We start from the raw sequence: 24,244 nt of genomic DNA, 5'->3' as shown, positions 1-24,244 counted from the left end.
TGGAACTACCGATTTCCCTCATTGATGCCTCAACAGGGGGCGGAGCGTTATCGATAATCGACAGGTTACGCGACTAGCAGATACAAATAGTATAGGTACCGTTTTAAAACGTTTAAAAACACATTTTTTGGACTAACTGCTTCCAAAATTAAATCACGAATGTGTTCAGAAAAGGTTGATAAATCAACTTAGCATAAAATCTCATTTTAGGTATTTTCAGTGATAATTGACTCCGTTGTCACCTTAAGTGTGGTAACAACCCGCATAGCTCAATCGGTTAGAGCGCGAGACTTGTAATCTCGACATTGTGGGTTCGATTCCCGGGCTGGCCAACTCAAATTACTAATCAGTCTTTCGGATGAGACTTTAAATCGAGGTCCCGTGTATGAGTGCTTTAACACTTGGCAAGTTAAAGAACGGAGAAGCTTCTGGAATTGGGACATCTTTCTGTATTTGTATCTTGCACTATCCTCCAAAAATCTAAAATGACTAATACTCTTCTGGAGGACCCGCCCATATGGGCAACCGGTGGCGAGTATAAATAAATTAAAATACACACAAATGGTAACTATCTAAATTACAACATACAGGATCTTTAAAGGCACTTCACTTACATTTGTTTAGAAAAGGGTATTCATCTTGAAATCAAAGATGGCCACAATTGTAGTCAATAAGTAAATCATGTTACATTATCAGCCAATCATTCATAGAAGACTCTGAAACTTTATTGCATGTGGTTTTACGGAAATAAATTTCGCTAAAAGCCAGAAATAAGAAATTATGTAGTAATTAGTAAAGCTCAATGGGGGCCATTTTTATTTGACCTTTAAAAGGTCAAGGACTTCAAGTTCAGCCGTGGTAGAGCAAAAATGGATTCAGCGTACATGAATTATGTAAAAAGAGTTGACTACCTGCTTATACTAAAAAATGATGTTAGACTCTTAACGGAGTGTCTTTCTGAAAATCAATTTCGTCTAATTCAAAACAGTCTGAAAGCCTTACCGTTATATTATATGATTATTTAACATGTGTAAGGAGCGGGGTAATACTTTTAAATTATACATTTACGTAAATACAACATTTCTTATATAGGACTGTTAAATAATATATCATTGTGATCAGACATTTACAAAACGTAAAAATAATAATAATAATAATAATAATAATAATAATAATAATAATAATGATAATAATAATGATAATAATAAATTGATGTCTCCATGCGCATGTACAACCGGAACGCGAAAATGCGAAAATGTAACAATGCCAAAAATGTAACAATGCCAAAAAGCAAAAATGCAACAATGCGAAAATGTAACTATGCGAAAAAGCGAAAATGCGAAGTATAACTTTGTCGTCTCTTTGTGTTTTCGCATTTTTGTATCTTGAACGCGAAAAAGCGAAAATACGACAGATGGAATGCGAATATACGACAGATTTTATGTGTCATATTTTCGCCCTCCTTCTGTCGTATTCTCGCTTTGTTGCCTCGAAAATGCAAAAAAAAAACGAAAACACGAAGAGACGACAAAGTCCAACTTTGTCGCCCGTTCGTGTTTTCGCATTTATTTTTTTTTGCATTTTGAGGCGAAGAAGCGAAAATACGACATGGCGTAAATCAGCCACCATGTTTTAATAACATTCCATCGCCAATGATTTATCAATTTGCGCTATATCAGAGTCACAGGTCAATTGTATTTTAATTCAGAATGGACCATTCGGTTGTGCTAAATAATATATCAAATTGAATGACGTCCGCTTGTTTACAATTTAATTCAAATTATTAAAAATGTTGTTTGTGAACGGAATGAATATATATGCCAAAATAAGTAAATAAAACTTGTAAAATGTGCTTTTCCTTATAAAAAAGTAAATGTTGTAATGAATTAAATTCATAATTTATTTTCTTACTCAGTATATTGTCCTATGTCCACAGGTGTTTATGTTTTATTCTTCCATTTCCCACACATGTACACTTTAAGATTAACAAATTTCAATTCAGGTCTGTCACTTTTTGATCAATATGTACCTTTTGTGCATGTTTACTTAGCAGAATTTATACTTAAACATTCCAAATAATTCAGACTTGAATTACGTTCAATGAATTTGAAAAAAAACCTGAAATCCCAAGGTTCTCCTTTGCATAATCATGTAATAAGATATATGGTATATAAATCAATTCAAAATTGAAACCTGGGATCATTCAAAATTGTTCACTTAAATTTTCAATCAATTTGTGGATTTGGTGGAAATTTTGAGACGAAAAATAAATATTGGTAGCACATTTATTTATTTATTTATTTATGTTTTGGTTCCTTCTATTTCTAATATCGTTTAACGATTTTGTGTGAAAAATATTTTATTGCCCTTTTTGTACATATCTATAAAAGTATATTTTATAATATTTATACCAAAGTAGCGAAAGGGTTGAACCACGAGTCCTTATAACATCAAAAAAAGGTTCTTTACTGAAATATGAAATTATCTAGAACATGATAAGACAGTTGCAAACCCAATTTAAATGATAGTGGAGCAGTTAAGGAAATCTAAATGGTATATGCACAAAAAGAAAGAATAAAAAGGAGGACAGGTTAAATGATCAATTTGTAGGAATAGCAATTGAAAGTGGCGAGTAATATTAATATATATGTAACAATGTGAAGATATTTTTCCATAAAATCTACAGGACGTCTGAACATATATTTGTACCTTGTCAAAAATGAATGAGTTAATCTTACCAGAAAGAGATTCTTTTCCAAACAAAGGTGGTTTTACGCTCAAATAATTATTAAATCTGCTAGCTGCGCGGAATAACTGCATTCTATTTTCGTTATATTTGTGACATTTTAAAAGTAGTGATCGGCGTCTTTAATACTGGATGTAATGTAGCTACGAAATGAATTATCTCGTAAATTATTTTTTTATGAAGATCCGTATTAAGATAAATATATTTGTTCCTATCACGTGCATGGTAAGCAGGTAAACTTTGATCTCCGAAGAGAAAATATTTAGGAACAGATTGTGGTTTTAAACATTTCTTTGAGTCAAGGTTTAAAAATAAAATATTAAGTGAAGCCGCATGTCTGATATGATCCTCGAAATATTTCCATAACTCAACGGATGAAGGAATGAAAGATTTTGTGAATATTTGTGTTCGTCGTGCGATAGTCACATAGTTGTTTTCATTTCGGAGAAAGTGTGGCGTAAAATAAGCGTCACTTTTGGGCAGAATATCAAGCACGTAGTTTGTCACATTGTTTTGATGGGCTTTGCATACATTTTTTAATTTTTGCATTATTCTTCTATCGGACAAAGATACCTAGCATATTTCTCGAAGTAGACGTTCTATAGATACCGATTGAGTAAGGGATGTGACTACACGCGCTGCTTTGTATTGCTTTTTATTCAAGAGAATGTTTATAATTTTCATTATTATAGCCATCCAAATAGTTGAGTCGTATTGGTCGCTTATATGATGATTTATATGATTTAATCTGTCTCGTTTAAAGTTAGAATTCAATGCTTGCATTGAGCTAAGAATTTTAGAATCTGATGTCATTATATTATTGTTGTGTTCACATGTTACTAACATAATAGTAAATTCATATTTACATATGTTATGCATTTACGAACAGCTCAATTTTATACAAACTTATGAATAGTAAATCATAATCTATTATAAAATAAGCCTCTCCAAACATATATTTGTACAATAAATTTGATAATATTTTGGTGGTTGTTGACGAGGTTAACAAGTTTGTCATTATCGGTCATGTTACTAAATGAATTGCTTGAAATAACATTTCTAAAAAACAGTTTTGTAGCGTTGTAAATAGGACACACAGCAAGGAAACGAGCTTCTTCCTCAATTAAATTTGTTTTGCATAAAGATCTAGCCTTTGATTTTGGCAATTCTCCGCTATATCTGCCGGTTTAAATTTTCAAAGGCAGGATGCCACATCTACACTGTACGTATAATGAGCGTTAATTTCTTTTCAAATTTAACAATAAATAATTTTCACGTGTGAGGGATATCTTATTTAATTTGTAAGTTCTAAGGTTTGGTACATTTTCACAATTTGTATTTGTATACCCCGTTATTAATAACCTGTGTAGTTTCCATATTTACGCTCTATGAACTATCGTCCTCCGATCATTTGCAGGTGCCTGCGTACGCAAGATTGAAAATAATCATAACTGATACCTTGCAAATTCCTTTTTAGTCAATTGCGCATGACATGAGTACATTCTCCAAAATTAGATGATATTAAGAAAATAGAAAAGATTCGACGAATTTTGAGCTTTAAATCTTCGAATGTCGTCTAATAGATAAGCGCTTGTCATTACAACTAAAGGACTATTAAGAGAGCTCCCAAACTTCGGGACTGGTGTACCTTGCAGGTTTCTGTTGTGTGACACAATATGCTCTCTCATTCTCTATAGTCACGTGGGTTTTACTTGACTCTTTGATACCAGTTTGATAGAATGCTTTGACATGTAAACATTATGCATTCATAGTTAGCATAAAACTAATGCATATTCAATGATATTCTGGTGATAAATGGCCATCGGCTATTCAGACAATAGTATATGGTGTCAGAAGTAAAGTAATGAAGCAAATTTACATTAGTAAGAAGTTATAAAAGTTAACTTGGGCTTAAATTAAATTGTTAACAATAAAAGGGATTTCTATAAAATTGTAAAAATAGGACTTATAAGCACTTAAATTGTTAATAGATAAAACACTATTGATTTCATTTACTTTTAGTTACTAGCTGGACTGACTAAACTTAATTTAAGGAACAAAAGCATTAAATTTTAAAAGATACTACAGCGAAATTGCGGAGTTACAAACTCCATAAATCTTTGACTTTTCAAGCCCAAATAAATGGAGATAATGGAAACAACGATTTTTCTATAAAACAGCATTAAAACTTCATAAGAAGATGAAGAAATACAAGTCGCTACACTGGTTTATTTAATGGAAAAGGAAGCTGACAATTTGTTGAAATCTTTGGTGTTATCACAAAGTAATGCGGAGAAATATGACACTGTCTTTAAAAAATGACGAACATTTTAGTCAAAAGAAAAACGTCATTCTCGAACGTGGAAAATTCCATTAGAGAAACCAAATGCCAATGCCAGGTGAAACATTGGAAACTTGCATAAGATCATAACATGAGTAAGTAGACAGTTGTTAATTTGCACCTGATATGAAAAGTGAGAAAATAAGGGATCGAATCGTAGTTGGGATTTTTGATAAAAATAAAAAATAAAAAACAAAACAAATTCGAATACAGCAGGATGTAGCTGTAACAGACGAGGTTCGCGGCTGGCGAAGCCAAAACAAAGTTCAAGGCCGCAACCATACGTTTCTCGACAGCAGTGAGAAGAAACTTTCGAGATCCCAATCTAAACAATCGAACAAAATCGATGATAAAGGCTGGGTTCGTTTAACTGGAGCAAAATATTTTGTTAAAATTGGACGCTAATAGTTCATTCTGGCAATTTAAACTTGCTCAAGATAGTAAATTATTGGCTACATTTATCACATCTTTTGGCAGATATGTGTTTAATCTCTTACAAATGGGATTATCTAGTAGTTCTAAATACTTCCAAATAGGGAAACACAAATACTAGAAGGATTTTTTTTTTGCTACACAGATGATGTCCTGATTTTCGGACTGACAGAGTATTTGACATGTATGCTTTCGTAGTTAGAATAAAATTTATGTATATTCAATGGTGTTCAGGTGATAACTGACTACCCGATGTTCAGACAATAGTATAGTTTGTTTCTTCTATTCTTGTTTATTTAAAGCTTAAGTATGAATTACTGGTATTTGATAAAAAAAAAATGTTTTATATTATTACCCCTCACTTTTTGTAATGTTAATTTCCCATTAGCCAGTGGGAATTATTCTTACTGTTAAGTGTACCATGTGACTAAGAAATTTGTACTGTATCAGTACTTTTAAACAGTATAAAATCTGGTCAAGTGGTTTTGTTTGGCAAGGATAGTTGAGTTATTGTTACTCTTGCTTCAGTTTTATTACAGTTAGATTTAGAAAGTTTCAAATGATTTGTTCAGGGTAATGAAATAATAACACATGGGTTTGTGAGTAACAGTAAAAGTATCATCCCTCATTAACGTACTGTATTTTAGAAGGTAAATAACTGTGTCGTGACTTTAACATTGTTTGTTATATAAAGGGTGAGTTGTCAATAATTGTGGCTTTAGAATATGAATATGAACATTGACTTTTCTAAGTTTGGGATTGAGAGACAGACAAGGACTTGTAAAGGCTGGAGAGCTAGTACTTTGGTTCAGAGAAACAAATGACCTGGATAAGTGGACTTTGATTAGTAATTATGGTTATTAACTTGTGAGAAAGTTGCTGTGGATTTTTCAATGAGCAACGTAGTAGATGTTTATATCGATAATGTAGTGCTTAAACCAGACTTAAAAGATCGATCAATATGAGATTATAACATAGTGTATATTGTGCAGTTTATTCGTTATAAAATGTATTTTTTATAAAAAATGAATAATCTAGAAAAACATTTCAGGCATTTGATAAAAAATGCCATAAATAACGCCTTTGTTGATTTTATCTCTTTGGACACGTCGGTATTAACCGGCATTTATATAATATAAAATATTGTTCAATTTAATGCAGAACAATAGAGGTATCATATGAAAATACACCTTACATAATAGAATGTTTTAGAAATAAAATCTGTATTTGTTAAATATAGAAAAAGTAGTAATATGTTGGAAATTAATTAACGAAACATAATTGATTTTCTTTTCTCGACTGAAATGGTACATGACTAGGTTTTTATTTATTTTTTTTGTTTTGTTTTGTTTTTGTTTGCTTGTTTAATTTCTCCTTTCATTTGTTCAGGTGACTGTATTTAAACGTGCATTAGAGTTCAAACTAAGCCATAAACAGTTTCTGTAATTTAATACTTTATGAGAGTAAGCGATAAAGAACTTTTATTACCAAGATGCCTATAATATTGTGCAGAGGATATTAGTTCCGTTAAGTGATTATTTGGCACTTACTTTTATCTGTTGACCACACTATTAAGTAATAAGCAGGGTTACTTTTCCATTTTTTTGTATGCACTTGTTAATTTCGTTTACTTTATTTGGCATCACAACTGAATATTATGCAAACGTGAATAAATTATTTAGAAAGAAATTAAAATAATTTATATCCAGCCCGAGCAATAAAGTCACTGAAGTCAGCGCATTGAGTGTCATTGTTGACATTTGAGTAAATGTTTGCAATTTATTATTATGTAATTATTTGATATAAAAAATATCAGCGCTTGTAAAAGGTATAAAAAAAAAATTTGTATTGTATATCGAAATGGCTAAACCAGTTTGTTTGAAATTGATTTTCCACACCTGTCATTGTCGAGTGTGCAAAAGGCTTTACATTCCTTTACTTAATTTATAGTATAGAGGGGCACATTTGCCGTTATTTTTTTAATTATTGATAGAATGTCAAGCTTCTGTGCTTTCAGTAAAATTTTGAATGTACGAAAATGGTAGCATGACAAGTTTATTATCAACACATGCTTATTATTGGATTTTGGGGGTATGTGTGTATTCTTGGCAAACAACATCTCTTGTGATTATTAAAGTCTTTAACTTCAAGCACGTTCATATCTTGGAAAATAAGATTTCTCTGACCAATTAGGTAGAGATTATATCAGTTATTTAATCCTTTTCTTCTGTTGCCATTCCTTAATATACCTAAGCTTGCTTTTTTTCGCTTTTCCGTGTCTTTCATGTAAACAATAGTGTTAAGACTTTATTGTTTGTCTATCTTTTTCAGGTATTCATATCTATCTTTTAATAACTCTTTTCCGACTCGACATAATATTCAATTGGTATATTACTGAACACACTTAATAAATTTACTAAAAGGAGTATACCGGTAATGGGTTTTATGTTGTCTTTTCTACTCCTTTTAGCATATTATTTCACTTGTATTATATTTTTGTATATATGTTTATACCTGATGAATGTTTCGAAGCGATGAAAATAAAAAACCAAACCAACCGGAAACCCGGACTAAAAATAGTTTAATTGAAGAAAGATCATTCATAAAAGCGTATAAACTATATAACGGGTAGTAATTTAGCCATCAAACATCAATCAACCAACCACGAAAAGAATCATCTAGATGTATATTGAAAGTGTGAGAAATATGATCTGAGTTAATATCTTTAATTGATAATAAATTGCCCTAGAACAAAACAATATTATTCATCATATAAATGCTCATTCTAAATCACTTAACATCTTATAAATGTTTAAAATAATATCCAATTGATACATTTCTATTGCTTTTATCATTTGTTTCGAAAGTTGAACTTTTTCCCTATACTAACATGGTAAAGATATTTTTTCTGAATGTTTAAGTAAGCGATTGGCTACGTGTTAGTAAGTGTGCCTATTCAATATTTTTCAAAATATAGTTTGTAAATTGTTAATCCAAACAATAATAATTAAACGATGTTTAAAATAGAAAGAAAATGTACTAAGTAAATAAATGTAGTACCTTTATAAATTCTTCGCTTAAAATTTCCAACAAATCCTAAAATCACCACTGCAAATCACTTGAAAATTTAAAGAACTATTTTGATGAATTTTGGATTTATACTTTATATTTGTTAACATAATAAAAGCAAAAAAGTACCTTGGGCCAATTTCTCTTATCAGTATGTTAAATCTGACGTGTCATTCAATGACACTCATGTCTGGATTTTTCTTTTTAGGACTGATAAAATATTCAATTTCCTAAGTAAACAGTTCATGCACAAAATGAATATATTGCGCAGACAATAGCAAACCTGTATAAAATATCGTTTAATATAAGTGTTCATGTGTGAGAACGTGCATATAGGCGTTGGAAGAATGAAACATAGACTACTGCGGACATAGGACAATATACTGAGTAAGAAATTATACTACGATTTTGCACTATTAGAACATTAAATGTTTACGTTTTTCTAGGGAAACCATCATTTTACAAGTTTTATTTTATTAGTTATATACAATTCTTTCGACACATATGTTCATTCCATCTTCTTATAGACCTTTTTACGACGCGGTCCGTTGCTATGAAAAATCGACCGGAATTTTCTCGCGCATGCGCAATCTGCGTAGGACAGAAAATGCTTCGCCCTACATGGAAATATAGTAGAAGTTCATAGACAATACCGAGTTAGTTCAAGGTAAAGGGTAGAAAATTATATGAAATAGCTTTTAACAAATATAGAAAAAATGACTTATTGCTTTGTGGCGAAGAATGTCATAAAAAGGCATGGAAAAGATACTTGTTTAATAATTTACGATCACGGACCTGACACTGAGATCATTTTTTTAATGAAGATGTGGAAATGTATCTATTAGCAAATGAAAAATCAACTTATTTGCTGTTGATATAGTTCATATAAAACAAAATAAATTTTAAAACATGAAATCGAGATTAATTATTATTCTGAAAAAATATCAGAACAAGTGATAATGCATTTTTCAATATGTTCAATATACCTGATTATATTTATCCTTTATCCGTTTTGCCTGTGATGCAAAAAGAAAAAAAATTAAGTCACATAAATAGGTTTTAAATAATTAATATTTTTTTCAAAATCTTGAGAAGTTAAGATGGGTTGTTTGGAAGAGATATAAAACACATTTTATCAGCTTCTTCGTAATACATGATATTTTTAAGAATGCAAGTCACACATTTTTTCTCTTCTCAAATTCCATAAACATTGATCGGTATATTTTAAAGTTACATAAATTACCATTTTAATAAGCGTAACTGATTTACTATATCATGGTATTTAAAAGTCCCGGTTGAATGAACAACCGTTCGCGTGCCAATCTGTTTGACACTTGCCGCCTGACCAATCCAGTTATTCAAAGGAAGTGTACAATACAAATTGTGTAATATTATGTAATACAGGGGTAATAAAGTTTTATCTATAACACCCTGCTGTTTCAATTTAAATTACTGATGAAAAAGTCGTCTAATGATACCTTAAACAAACGACATGTGTGTGCCCTTTTTGACCATTGAATTATTAGCCCCGCACATTTTCGTAGATCAGTTAAAAATAAATTCACGTTTTCAGTACTTACCGCCTTAAGTCATCCGAAAATTAATGTTTTTTGGGTGCCATAACATGAAATCGCATCTATTAAAGCCTTAAAGTATGATAGACTGTAGACATCGTTATTGCGTTTTGCCCTACGCAGAATGCAGAATGCGATTTCGCCACAATGAGGTTGTCGATTTATGGCTTATAAAACTCATTTTAGTTGTCTGGGCACCAAAATAAAAACGGGAGTCGATATGAAACATATTTAATTAACGAAATATAACTAATTCCTTTTTATGAAATTTACTGAATGTAACTTTATAAGAAAGATGTCAAGTAAAATATATACCAAGCAAGTCTTTTAAATCATAAGCTTGAACTTACAATAAAAGCACAATAATGTCATTTGATATATGAAAGAAATTTACATGGAATGAGTAACTGCCTGTTTAAGAAATTTTGTGTAAATCCCCTTCTGGTTTAACTGGATGAGAATTTAGTTTTATACCGCTTCTGTCTGTCGGTCGGCCTGAAAAAGTGTAGGTGACAGTCTGGAAATTACCCACGTCCTTTACTTTTCCTTCTCTCTGTTGACATTTTAAACTGCAATTATTTTCTTACGAAACTTGGAAAATGGAAGAGAGCAGTATAGAGATTATGCAGATAATTCTAAGCTCGATTATAGAGTTTATTGAATGTTTTGCCACTCACCAAGCGTTGACGACCGCTCCCAGATTTCTGATTAAATTTTTTACGCAGTAAAAACTTGTTCACTTAAACTTTTTTTTTCTAATTGCATATACATAAAGCTTCATATATATGTTTCTAATCATCCACCACATCATTAGTGAAAAGCTTCGCACCAAAATTATCAGAATTACGCCCTTAAATTTAGGATTTTCATGAAAAAAAATATTTTCGTTATTTCTTAATGTTTCGACTATCACATTCAAATGTATGTTTCTGGTCATATCCTTCATCATAAAGGACAATGTTCATAACTCTAGCTTCAAAATTATCAGAATTAACACCTTTAACTTAAAATTGTCATGAATAAATGTTGATTTCATAACTTCTTTATTTCTTAATGTATCTACTTCCACCTTCAAATATATGTTTTTGATTATCACCCACATCGTAGGTGGTACATATCTGTAGCACCTTTTATTAGAACTGTCATTCTTAAACAAAGAATTTTTTGGAAATAATGTTTTTTTCTCTTTAGCTTCTTTTTATGTTCCCCGAAAAAATTCGTTGAAACATGTAGTCGCTGCCTTGTCCGTCCGTTCCCCTCCATCTCTCTGTCCGTCCGTCCGCTTTTCTTGTCCGAGAGATAACTTTGAAACAACAAGAGATATCAACATGAAACTTTGTAGGTGAATAGATCTCATTGAGTAGGTGTGCAGTGCATAAGAACCGTGACTCTGCCTTGCTTTTTTGTATTATTGCCCTTTGTTTATTTTTACACTTTGAACATTGTCCGGGACATAACTCTTAAACTATAAGAGTTATCAACATGAAACTTTGTAGGTAGATAGATCTTATTGAGTAGGTGTGCAGTGCACAAGAACAGTAACTCTGCCTTGCCTATGTTTTGAATTATTGCCCTTTGTTTATTTTTACACTTTGAACTTTGTCCGGGACATAACTCTAAAACTCTTAGAGTTATCAACATGAAACTTTGTACGTAGATAGATCACAAGAACTTTAACTCTGCCTTGCCTAATTTTGGAGTTATTGCCCTTTGTTCATTTCGACACTTTGAATTTTGTCCGGGACATTACCCTAAAATTATAAGAGATATCATCACGAAACGTTATAGATAAATAGATCTCATTGGGTAGAAGTGGAGTGCTAAAGAATCATAACCCTGCCTTGCCTTATTTTGAAGTTTTTGCCCTTTGTTCATTTTTTTAAACTTTCCTGTGTCCAAAACCTTGTCTGGGAGCATCACCCGGTTCAACCGGTTCTTGTTTTCCTAAGGTATCTTCCAAATACTTCAAATATGTGTTCCTTATCATGTATGAGATGATTCAATACTTAACTTGACTATTTCTAGAATGATGACCACCTTGAACTTTTTTCTAGAAATTATTTTACTCATACTCCTTCAATTCTTAAAAGATTTAATTCAAAGTCCAACTTCATAATGATTTGACAATGTTTATAGACCGAGCGCCTATATTTCCAGAATTATCTTCGGCTTACTTTTTCATTTTCCTTATACATGTATATTCTATTACGTACTTTTTTCTTCAAGCAGGGATTTGCTTCGTATTGTAGATATAACTATGTTCATTATTAACATCATATTTGAATCGTTTGTAAGTCCCGCGCCTTTGTTTATTATTTCACTTTCCTTTGTTACTTAAACTTTAGTAAATTGTTCTTTGTCATCACTCACATCATGTATCTGACAATGTTCACAAGTCTAGCTTTATTACTTCAAGAGTTTTCACTTTGTTTAAGAAAGTTGCTTAAAAATGTTATATTTTGGTCACAACCAAGTATGTTTAACGATTTGCCTTTCGTCTGTCATTCTGTCTGTTAGTTTGTCCCTAAAAACTGTTTCCTGGTATCACTTTCAAAAACAGAAATAGAGAAAAGTTAACAATGGTTAAACATTTCATCCTGAGAAACTGGATCTTTTAAATCTTCCACAATGACATAATTGAATTTTCGTGACGCTTCAGAATGTTGCTGACATAATTCTTATTGGACTCTAAAAGTAAGGGGATTTTTATTTGATATTTGCTTGTTACTAGTAGTCAATGGTGGGGGCAATTTCAACGGGTTTATTTGAATACTGGTCATGTACCTTCTGTAATTCTGTTGCGATGCTTTTTGTGTTGATTTTTCAAAAATATTTCGAGTAAATTTATTGAGATAATGTTTGTGTGTACATCAACAAATGATTTATACGGAGACATGGCGAAAGTCAGACAAAGCCTAATTAAAAAAGCTTCAGGCTAGGATTGTTCAACCCTGCTTTTATCGACAGTGCAACTGTCCATGCCCATTTGCTTAGCTTTAACATGTAAAGATGAAAATAAATTAATAGGCAATTTCGAAACAACCGCAGATGTGTTCGTAGAACTTGTAATTTTAAATATTCACGTATGTTTTTTCTTCTCAAACGGCAAATTGTCCCCAAGCATAAATTACATGTGCCCTGAACGACACAATCAATGAAGTGAAATTTTGATGGCGGGTCAAAATGTTCTTATTTATCTAAATTGTAAATACTACATAAATAAAGATGTTTTTAAGTGGATTAGATTTAGAAATACTACATTACCTGTGACATTTACATCTTGAAACATACATGATACATACGAGTATATTTCGTATTTTTTCAACTGCAAATATACCTATAATCCTGGCTTAAAATTATGGGACATCAACTTTTTCAATCATTTAAATATTTAAAAAAAATTCAATCGACTTCATAAATTATGAAAACATATTGCTAAATCCAAGTTTTTTTTTTAAGAATGGGTACTGGCAATTCAAAAGACAGTCATACGACAAACTTTGACAGACGAGATTCTAAAAGGAATAGCAAGAAAAAAGCAAAAATGGAAATTCAAGATGAGCAAACGGAGATTAAAGAAAAATGCCTGAGAAATCTAAGAGTAAGTTCACATTTAACAATTATAATGTCTATGTTTTCACTTAACTGAAAGTGTTACCGTTATATAATAAACATTATTATATATAATGTCATAGTTACGATTTATTTCTCGCTTTTGATATATTGACATATTCATATTTATTAGTATTTCAGTCAGAAGGGGGCTTTTATCATTTGCATAAATAAAAACTCTGATACATGTATGTACATGATTGATAATAAATAAGTCATAGGTTTATTCCCAGAGGAATTGTATGCATTCGTTTTATTTACATACATGTAATTGTAAATATATCATTCTTCAAGTTCAAATTCTTCATTAGTCATGTGAAAGGAATGAAAAGGTTTTTGTGGTAAAAGTTTTTTTCTTTGAAAATGATCAAACTTTATTTTCACAGCAAATGTTAGCTCAGCATGTAGATAAACTGGACAATAGTGATAAAACAACAGAGATAAACAGCCTTCTGGACATATTAGAAGGTAAAGATCAAATTCATTAAAACATGCATTGGTGGTAAAACACAAAGTCGTAATAACAAGATACATAAAATGATTATATCGGTTTGACCTAAGTATAATCTATGATAACTTATCATCAACTAGTCTCAAATCATGTTAAACATTTATAGTTAAATTCATTTTACCAGAAACCATGAAATCAGGATCATCTGCAGAACGCCAACGTTTATTTTTAAAAGCAGCTGACATGTAATTTACAAGAGATTCTAAGATCGAGCCTTCTAAAACATTACAAAAAATACCTGAGTAACACGAGAAAGAACATGAAACACCAATAAGTTGATGTCGTCCATACTTGGATACAAGTACTTGAACCATTTAAAGATGTCGTGTCAAAAAAAAGCTTTCATCTTCATTAAAAGTATACAACGGTCTACAGTAGCAAATCCCTTTTGAAATTCCAACAGGATCATACTGACACAATTGCCATGGTCCATTTGAAACACAATTATAACGGAAAAAGGATCAAGACAATATAAGTTGAGAAACCCCGTCCTAAACAAGTCTGAAACTTATACAATGATCATTATTACATCCAAACTGCCATACTTATTACATGTGTTTACATTTTGAATATTCACTGGAATTAAATTAGTTCAGTTTTCCGTTTATATTTTTCATTTTGAGTAGAATCCGAAAATACAAAAATATGGTAAAACGCATATGTGTAATATCTATAACATTGCTTTTATTCAGAACAGAAAACTAAAGGTATCAGTTACGACACGAACGGAGAAGTGACGGAGGCACAGCAATTTAGGGAAACAATAGAACGAATCGAAGTTGTTTTGAAAGAATCTAAGGTACTGATTAAAGTGTATTTCAGGTAAAAAATATGAGGTCCGATTATGATAATGATTATGAGGTTTCGTTACCGGGCCTTTTCTGTTTTTATAGTTCACTCTTTCACTTCCCATGCTTTTTCCGGAGATTGTAACATATTTCTGCACCACTTATCTGTATATTTTGACAGTATACACTATAACGGACAAGGTCACATTGGATTACCCAAAGAAGTGCAATGAATCCATATAAACTAGAAACACGATTTTATTGAAACATTTCAAATTATTAGCAAAAGTGCACCCCACCTGAGCAATGCAAGAATTTAAGTTCTAATTTGATTTCCTTGCCATACTTTTATGATATCGGGAACAACTTTTTCAAGTAATCCGTCAAATTCCTTGACCTGGGCGGTGTTAACATGTTATTGTCCAACAATATTGACCTGGCACTTCATTAATTTCCGTAAAGGTCAGGTGATAAACAGTGGTATCTAACGAATATATCGATATCATTGTTAACTTCACACGTCAATGAGTTGCAGTGTATTAGTATAGATGCCTGAGTACTGATCTGAAGTTCCCTGGTTCGATACCTTACCAACACCACGTTATGAGGACATGCACATTTTTGTGCCCCCACTTTAGTGGCGGGCATTTAGATTTACCCTTGTCCGTCCTTCCGTCCGTCCGTCCGTTCTCTTTTGTGTCGCACGTAACTCAAAAAGTATTTGACTTGGAGTCATGAAACTTTACAGGAATGTTGATCAGCATGTGAAGTTGTGCACCTGGGTATTTTCATCTGGATATTTTTAGTATTTTGAGAGTTATTGCCCTTGACTTAGTAAAATTTTGCAATTTTCAACTTGTGTCGCATGTAACTCAAAAAGTATTTGACTTAGAGTCATGAAACTTTACAGGAATGTTGATCAGCATGTGAAGTTGTGCACCTGGGTATTTTCATCTGGATATTTTGAGTATTTTTAAATTTATTGCCCTTGACTTAGTAAAATTTTGCAATTTTCAACTTGTGTCGCATGTAACTCAAAAAGTATTTGACATAGAGTCATGAAACTTCACAGGAATGTTGATCAGCATGTTTAGTTGTGCATCGGGTATTTTCGTCTGGATTTATTTAGTATTTTAGAGTTATTGCCCTTGACTTTTAAAATTTCTGCAATTTTCAACTTGTGCCGCATGTAATTCATAAAGGATTTGACCTAAAGTCATTAAACCTTACGGGAAGGTTGCTCAGCATATTTAGTTTTGCACCTGGGGTTTCGCTTGTGGATTTATCCAGTATTTGTAGAGTTGTTTCCCTTGACTTAGTAAAAACCGTTTCATTATGTTGTTATTTGTTTCTTGAGTGCTTGAGTTAGACTCAACAAACATTACAGGAATAATTACCAATATCACTAAATTACAGGAATAATGATTCACATCACTGTGAAGCTATGCACCTGGGACTTTGCATGTGGATTTTTTTTCAGTTTTGTTAGAGTTATTGCCCTTGACTTACAGTAGTATAAATTTGCAATTTTGAACTTGTTCAAGCATAGCTCAAAAAGTATTTCACTTGTAGGCCTGAAAGTTTGCAAGAATGTTGGTCAGCATGTGTACTTATGCACCTTGGGGTTTGCTTGTGGATTTATTCAGTATTTGTAAAGTTCTTGCCTTTTACTTAGTAAAAGATTTTTAGTTTTCAAAAAATATTTGACCTAGAGTCATAAGATTGACAGAACAGTGGCGCGGTGGGGGCACCCGTGTCCTATGGATACATTTATCGTTTTATTTTATTTCATTTTGAAATTTACTTTCAAGAATGTATTTGAAATCGTTTTACTACATCTGTTTTTTAGGATACCTTTTAAGTAGTGTTTTTTATACAATTTTAGTTTTTATTTCATTACATTATCTTTAATTAATAAAAAGGACAGCATGTTCATAATACAAATTAAAATACTACACATATAGAATACACACACAAAAATCAAAACGTTCATCACGAGTAAAGAGAGAAATGGCAACTTTAAGATAAGAAAAGAAGAAGTATTAAGTGCTTGAACCAGGATTCGAACGTCTATATTCTTGAAGTGAAAGCCCTTTACGACTGTGCTAAGAGGGATTTGTAATTCAGACCAATTAACTGGTTATAAACATTCATATCGATTTGCAAATAGAGTGTAACGTTTACGAAATTTACCGACTATGGGATCAAATGCAAGAGTGCCAGGTCAATGTTGTTGGACAATAATAATGTATCCTCCTTTTTCAAATAGACAATTTCCCGTTATTATTTATAGCGTGGTTCATGTCCTGGTGCATCGATATCCTGTTTAAGAGTACATATTCTTCGTTTTTGGCTGGCAAGATTTCAATATCATTCATTTGAAATTAAAAGTGATGAGTCTCTCTGATAAGCTTGACCTGCACTCGAGCAGGCTTCAATCAACTCATTACGTATAAATTTGTCAATTGTTATAAAGTGTTGAATATAGAATTATCCTGCCCTAACGATTTGAAATTGTTATATTTTCTAACGAAACTCCAGCCTTCATCAACTTCATAATTCTATTCAAATCAAGCTGTGCTATATCGCTACCACTGAACTTTAAAAAAAGTGCCACATATAGAAATAAATTCAAATATGCTTCATAGAAAAAGTAAGTAGAGCACGCATTTTCAGGTCGGTCATATTGTGTTGTTGCTTTCAATATTGCAGTTACAGTTTTAGACTGTTTAAACCATTTCTTGCATTTTTCCGAATGTGTGGTTGCGACGTTGCTTTAATAAACGGCAAATGTCAAATCCAAGACTATATTGTTTGGTCAGAATTCCTATATGCTCCACACTGCTCCTAAACCAAAACACTTTCCGATTACAGTAGAATATACCATTTTTAATTCAGAAAAAATACCCCATTTTCACAAAGGTTTTTCTTCAACTGGTTCAGCCCTCTATTTTCAACACTCACACCTTGGTAAGAAAGCACACGCATTCTGGAATCAAGAGATTTTCTTAATCCAGCAAGTAGGGGGCAACAAAATTTAAGAAAGTTCACGTGAATGTTTCTTTCATTTCTTAAATAACGTTGCAGCCCAAACGCTCTTCATGTTAAAGTATGTGGTGGGTTTTTTCTTTTTTACGTGTATGAAGCTCAAACCAGTAGTCTATAGCAGGTAACGAGTTAAAGTCTGCAATATCATCCTGATTTTTCATGTAAGGAAGCTTTCCAACTAGCTTACGGAACGTCGGTGGTTCTACTCAGGTGCCCGTCCGTGCCTGAAATAATGCACGGAAGGGCATCTGAGGTCTTCCTCCACCAGTTAAGCTGGAACGTCGCGATATGACCTATACTGTGTCGATGTGACGTAAAACCCAAAACAAACAAACAAACAAATCATCCTGAATTTTGATCCAACTCTGATTCTGCTGTTAGAAATCTATGTTGCTTTTGACATCGTCTTATTCCGCTAAGCTTCCGTATTACATAAACATGAAACGGATCGACGAAAAATGGTGCGGAGTGAACTTTAAGTCGGTGGCTTATGCTTTACTCCTTAGTCTTTCCCTATAGACTCAAGGGTTTTGCTAGGTCTGAATACCAAAAACGCAAAGGCCGGTACAAATATCAATATGCCAAAATGTAATTGCCTGATTAACAATATAATTGACAGGAGCAAAAATGACTTGAATATGAAGCTATAATACCTAATGACATATGTTAATACAATATTCCATTATATTATTCTTAAATTTGTTAATTTTTTGTTTCAGCAATAATGATGATACTGTTTTGTTATATAGCGTAATAATGCTATTAGATTTTTCTTCTTGCAAAAAGACATACCAAGTGTTTGATATATTGTTTTTGAATATAAATTTTGTTAATTTTGGTCGTTCATATGATATTTATATCGCATTTTTTAAATGCATGGTCCTATTCAAACATTGCAAATAAAAATCCGTAACGTGAAATTGTACATAGATGTATAAATTTAATTCATTTATCTTCAGCTAAAGGGAAGGACCGATACGTATAAGATTTTATTGCATTAATATCAATAACAAGTGTTAAAAATGTATCCTCTAATTCAAATAGCATTTAAAATTGTATACTGTTTTATGATTTACAGGGGCGTCCGTGCCCGAGTGTTTAAGGCCGTTGACTTGAAACCACTTGCCCCTCACCGATATTGCATGTGAGGACTATTCAACAAGTTTACGGAAAGTCAGTGGTTCTACTCAAGTGACCGCTCGTGCCTGAATAATGCACGGAGGGGCAAAGAGGTCCGCAAAACGTCGACATATGACCTTTAAACTGTGTTGGTGCGATGTAAAACCCATCCAAACAAAACGGTAGCGTTTACAAATCACTTTTTGTTTTTAAATTAATTTAGTGAATCCATTTCATCGATCAATGAAATATTTTATCCATATGAAAACATTATTGAATATATTTGCAGATGAAATCCTTATAATTATATATCAATTTCATGAAATATTCACTTTCAGCAATGCATATTAATACTCTATTATATAGGAATTCCCTCAGCGATTAAAAGATTCATTTAAAGGTGTGACAAATGATATTTACACGTGTGTAGCAGAAAGTATACAAGAACACAATCAACTGTTTAAAAGGAAGACAAGTATCAGAAGGAAAAATAGTCGAGCAAAAGAACCAAGACATCAAACTGGCGTTTCAGGTTTGTGATTTAACTTTTACCAACACAGCAAAATTAATGTTTTTATTGTAAAGTAATCAAGTATATGCAGATAGAATGTTTAAAGAAATACCACTCGAGTCAAAAAGCATAAAAACATATTTTTTGAATCTTAAGTTTGGCACTTACAACAGAAAGATATGCAAACGAGCATTCAGACATACACTCTGACATAGATTTTCTTTTTTAGATTTTACAAAGAAATATTCCAACTTAATATGTACCAATATTTACCATGTGTACCATGTTATATACATAAACCATAAATTTATCCTAGTTTCACGCAAAAGTGTCAAATGCCCCCGAAAAGGTTTCGTAAGTATGACAGAAAGGAATTATAAAAAGAAAAGAGAATAAAAGTAAATAATTGCTGTATATAGCTCTTGTGAATTAGATATTCATAGCAAACTTATCACCTTGACCTGCACGGCAGGGACATGGATCCTGGACGCGACACCTAATCTTGATGTGGTAGACATATATGCTGGGTTATTTAATCAATGCATGACAAAGTAAAAGTTCGAAGAATTTGTACCTTCAACCTCTAACAGTGACCTTGATCCTAAAGGTAGTGACATGTGCCTTATACGCGACATGTCGTCTCGATGTGGTAGACATTTTTCTTTATTCTTCAATGCACGACAAAGTCACAGTTCGGACATGAAGGAGTACTTTCAAACTCCTCTTGTGATACTGAATACCTTTAAACCATAAATGTGACCTTGACCTTGGAGGTAGAAGCATGGGTTATGGATGCGACACGTCGTCTGGATGTGGAAGACATACATGCTACTTTTCATGTTTGATAAAGTTCGGATACAGATGTGTGTACTTCTGAACACTAATTGTGAGAATGTGAAACTTCTTACTGTAAGTGTGACTTTGACCGTTGAGGTAGGGACATTGGCCTTAGACGATGATAAGGTAGACATTGTGCTAAGTTGCTTTAAAATCCTTTTATGCATGACAGTTACAGTCCAAACCCGAAAGTTGTGTTAGATGAGACGCACATACAGACGAACCGTTCGTTTTAATATACCGCCCTTCGGGAGACAGGAATACTTACCTAAATTTAAACTGAGCCCAGTGATTTGATTTAAGCTATCTTACAGATAATATACTATGAAAAGTTCATAGTTCACTCTGCCCCTTTCTGTGCTTTTCATCCAATCATCGCCGAGAGATTTTCAATTTTTGCTCCAATTATCTGATCTGTATACTTTTGACATTGTGCACAATATTTATTAATTAAAATCATTAAGTGAACTATTATGTGGTCAATATGGTAGTTTCCAAATGTGGCGCCTGCTGGAATGGTCGATTCTCATATTGTTCAAAAAATAAAATATCAGTCAGATATTCATTAATGTTAAAAATCAAAATGCTTACTTTTTTGTTTCGAGTTTGTTTCTAAGTTGTTTTACATCTAGTGTGTGCGTGCGTGACCTAGAAAATGACAATGCCAAAAAGAAAAAGCACATGAAAAAGTTTTAATAAATTAGCTGTAGAAATGTCGGTGTAAGCACAGTGTGGCTCATTTTAACAGATTTCGGGAAACAGTCATAGGCTCTATGTTTTGTCGGCAAAAAGGTAAACCGGTTTTAAAGACTGACATCAGATTTCTATCATGTTTCTGCCTTATGCATGTGGGGGCATAAAGTATCTCTCAGTATATGTTGTAGTTCATATGTTAGAATCATATACAAATTAAGTACAAGGGAGATATAGCTTTTTGGGAAGTGGGTGTCATACAGTTTCTCTGTATATAAAAAGAGCCGTTTGCATACAGTTAGATTAGAAGGGCTAGCAACAGTTTAAGAATTGTTTGTTTTCATGCTTAAAAAATTGTGTCCTGTTAATGTTTATACAAATTATACCATAGCTTATATATAAACAACTGAAGCACGTATGGTGCTTTCCCGCAACATAGCACAATTTTTACAAAATGACCAGCCTCAATAGTTCGACTGCAAACTGATATCAACTAGTATAGATATTTGTTTTCACAAATTATGATAGGCCTAAACAGGGGGTCGAACGTATAGCGGTGCGATACTCCTTTAAGCGAGGTGATTTCATGCGATACGCCCTAATGGCGGATTTACCTATGTAAACACACGTCAGAGTGAGTGTTTTTTATTAAGTATTTCATAAATCTTTGATTACAATTGCATATTTTGTATTGAGGATGTGAAGATAGGACCGACAGACATTTCATCAAAATTACAGAGGCCAACATTCATAACTAAAAATGTTATTGAAGGTAAACTGACGGCAACTAATTTTGGGTCGGTGAATAAAATCGCTTAATGCAAGCTTATATTAATATAGTTAATTTCTTTTTCTTCTTTATTCTATAAGAGTAATCATAATTGAGTTGCATAGCAAGTACCTTTGTGCTCCGATATACATAGACGCTTACTGGTCAAAATATTTAAGTGTACGCTGAATTTTGGTGCGATAAAATAACTGTACGCTGTTAAAGGTTCGATATTTTTCATAATCACATCTGCTGTACATGTTTTCCTATGATTATACTAAAATATCTACCATATATTTGCCCATTTCCGGAATTCTGAAATCTTCTTCTTTCCTTAAAGATTTACTTGAAATAAAAGTTTTGTATAACCATCAATATAGGTGTTTGAATAATTAATAATAATTACCCTGTGATAATTAGGAGTTGGAAAAAAGTAACCTTTACTCTAAGATCTTAGATAAAAAGTAGGAATTTGACCAAAATATGTAAGAATGAATTTAAGAAACCAATTAAGAAATCTTGTATAAATTAACTCACTTTCAAAGCAGAACATTTCAGAAAAATAGCAGTTAATATGTGATATAAGGGCTGTTTTACTTCATGAGGTTCTAAGATCGTTTGTACATGCTGCTGTCAAACTGATAGTTTTTTCATATTGTAAATAGAATTGAACATTTCAAACAACCTATAAAATACATTGAAAGTACATTTCACTGCTGTTCTAGAGATAGAGACTGAGAACCAGGTGGTAAAAATCTTTAGGTGGTAAAATTCTTTTCTAAAATCTTGCTTAGAACAGGCTATTTTTGTAGTGCACATAATTGTGGCCTGTCAGGAAAAAACACAAAACTACAATTTCAAAATTCAGTCTGTCATTGGGCACCAAAAGGTCAGTGTCTTTCTTAGGAACAGCTGATGCTCACATGTGCAAATACACAGTTGTAAATGTTGCAGAGCAATTAAAACATTACAAATTGATTAACGAACAAATCTACTGCCAGATAGGTAAAGTACCACAAGTACAAATGCTGACACATGTGCAAATAAACAAAAAAGCTTTTGAGTATATAATATTAGATTGAGTCACACTGCTTATGGAGTATATAAATAACCATGGGTTTGTGGGTTACAGTTAAAATATCATCCCATGGAAAATACTGTTAGCCAAGGTGTTAGCCGAGGGAAACAGTATTTTTAGGAGGATTGATATTTTTACTGTTACTCACAAACGCTTGTGTGTTATTTATTTTATTTCCCGAACAGATACTGTAATCTATAATACTTTTATTCACATAAAAAAACACTTGCCCAGATTTTATACTGTTAAAAAGTGCTGTTGGCCTGTAACAGTACAAATCTCTTGGTACACTTGCTTTAACAATAAGAGTAACTCCTAGTGGAAATGAATATTTACAAAAAAGTTAGGGGTTATGCTATACATTAAATGTTACAGAGAAAGCCAGTTTTAAAAGTAAAACTACTGGCAGATATGTTAAATCACTAAAAGTATGAATGCTTTCATAAGCAATTACACAAAGCTGTTTGGTATACACTGGTTATGGAGTAGCATAATTATATATTCAAAGCGACAGAGCAAATGACAAACATCAGAATTACTGAAATACAATGGTGTGCTCTGTATATAATATATAACATCCAATCCTTAGAGGAAATCAAACCAGTATTTTTTTTATAAATTTCAAGTTCCATTGTAAAAAAAATGGAAGAAACAAAACGAATATTATCGTGACTATTGATTACTTGATAGAATTTCAAATTTCTGTGCATAACTTATCTCATTTTAATGATTAACCTTTGTGGGAAAAGAATATTTAAATTAACTATACTATAGTATAATACATTAATTGACACTGTTGTTTTAATTGACACTGTGGTTTTCATATGATTAATATACAAACTCAAAACTTGATTTTTCATCAAAATTGAATAAGAATGTACTGTAATGAGGACATGGAGGAAGTTGCTACAGAAAAACATACCAACATTTGTGCGTACAGTTGGTTTATTGGACCAACTATTAGGCGTACAGTAAAAAAACTGGAAATATTTTATATAATTTCGGATAGATATGGAAAACTACTCTTGTATATCGTTTTGTTTTCAAACATAAACATGTTGGGACTTAAACTAATCAAATATCTCGTTTTAAAACGACTGATACATTATTCGTTTG

The 24,244-nt window shown here is 32.2% G+C and overlaps 2 protein-coding genes across 4 annotated transcripts in view; one reads left to right on the top strand and one right to left on the bottom strand.

The window, feature by feature from the left end:
* LOC132752388 (uncharacterized) overlaps positions 1 to 8,709 on the bottom strand; it is a 33,287-nt gene extending 24,578 nt beyond the window's left edge. The window contains exon 1 of one of the 3 annotated variants that reach the window (XM_060742706.1): positions 8,580 to 8,709. The gene's annotated coding sequence lies outside the window, so the exon portion shown is untranslated. Of the gene's footprint in view, positions 1 to 1,911; positions 2,117 to 8,579 lie in introns of those variants that run through there. The other 2 variants (XM_060742708.1, XM_060742705.1) reach the window with 2 other exon arrangements.
* Positions 8,710 to 8,807: 98 nt separating this feature from the next.
* Positions 8,808 to 24,244, top strand: part of LOC132752391 (uncharacterized) — a 28,233-nt gene continuing 12,796 nt past the window's right edge. The window contains exons 1-5 of the mRNA XM_060742712.1: positions 8,808 to 8,975; positions 13,622 to 13,763; positions 14,161 to 14,242; positions 14,978 to 15,084; positions 19,607 to 19,772. Of these exons, the coding sequence (XP_060598695.1) occupies positions 13,623 to 13,763; positions 14,161 to 14,242; positions 14,978 to 15,084; positions 19,607 to 19,772 (496 nt within the window). The 5' untranslated portion in view covers positions 8,808 to 8,975; position 13,622. The remainder of the gene's footprint in view (positions 8,976 to 13,621; positions 13,764 to 14,160; positions 14,243 to 14,977; positions 15,085 to 19,606; positions 19,773 to 24,244) is intronic.

This window comes from Ruditapes philippinarum, unplaced genomic scaffold (assembly GCF_026571515.1).
Source record: "Ruditapes philippinarum isolate M1 unplaced genomic scaffold, ASM2657151v2 ctg239_1_1_1_1, whole genome shotgun sequence".
NCBI lineage: Eukaryota > Metazoa > Mollusca > Bivalvia > Venerida > Veneridae > Ruditapes > Ruditapes philippinarum.
The sequence above is the reverse complement of the archived record's forward strand: the minus strand, read 5'-3'. Positions and strand labels throughout refer to the sequence as shown.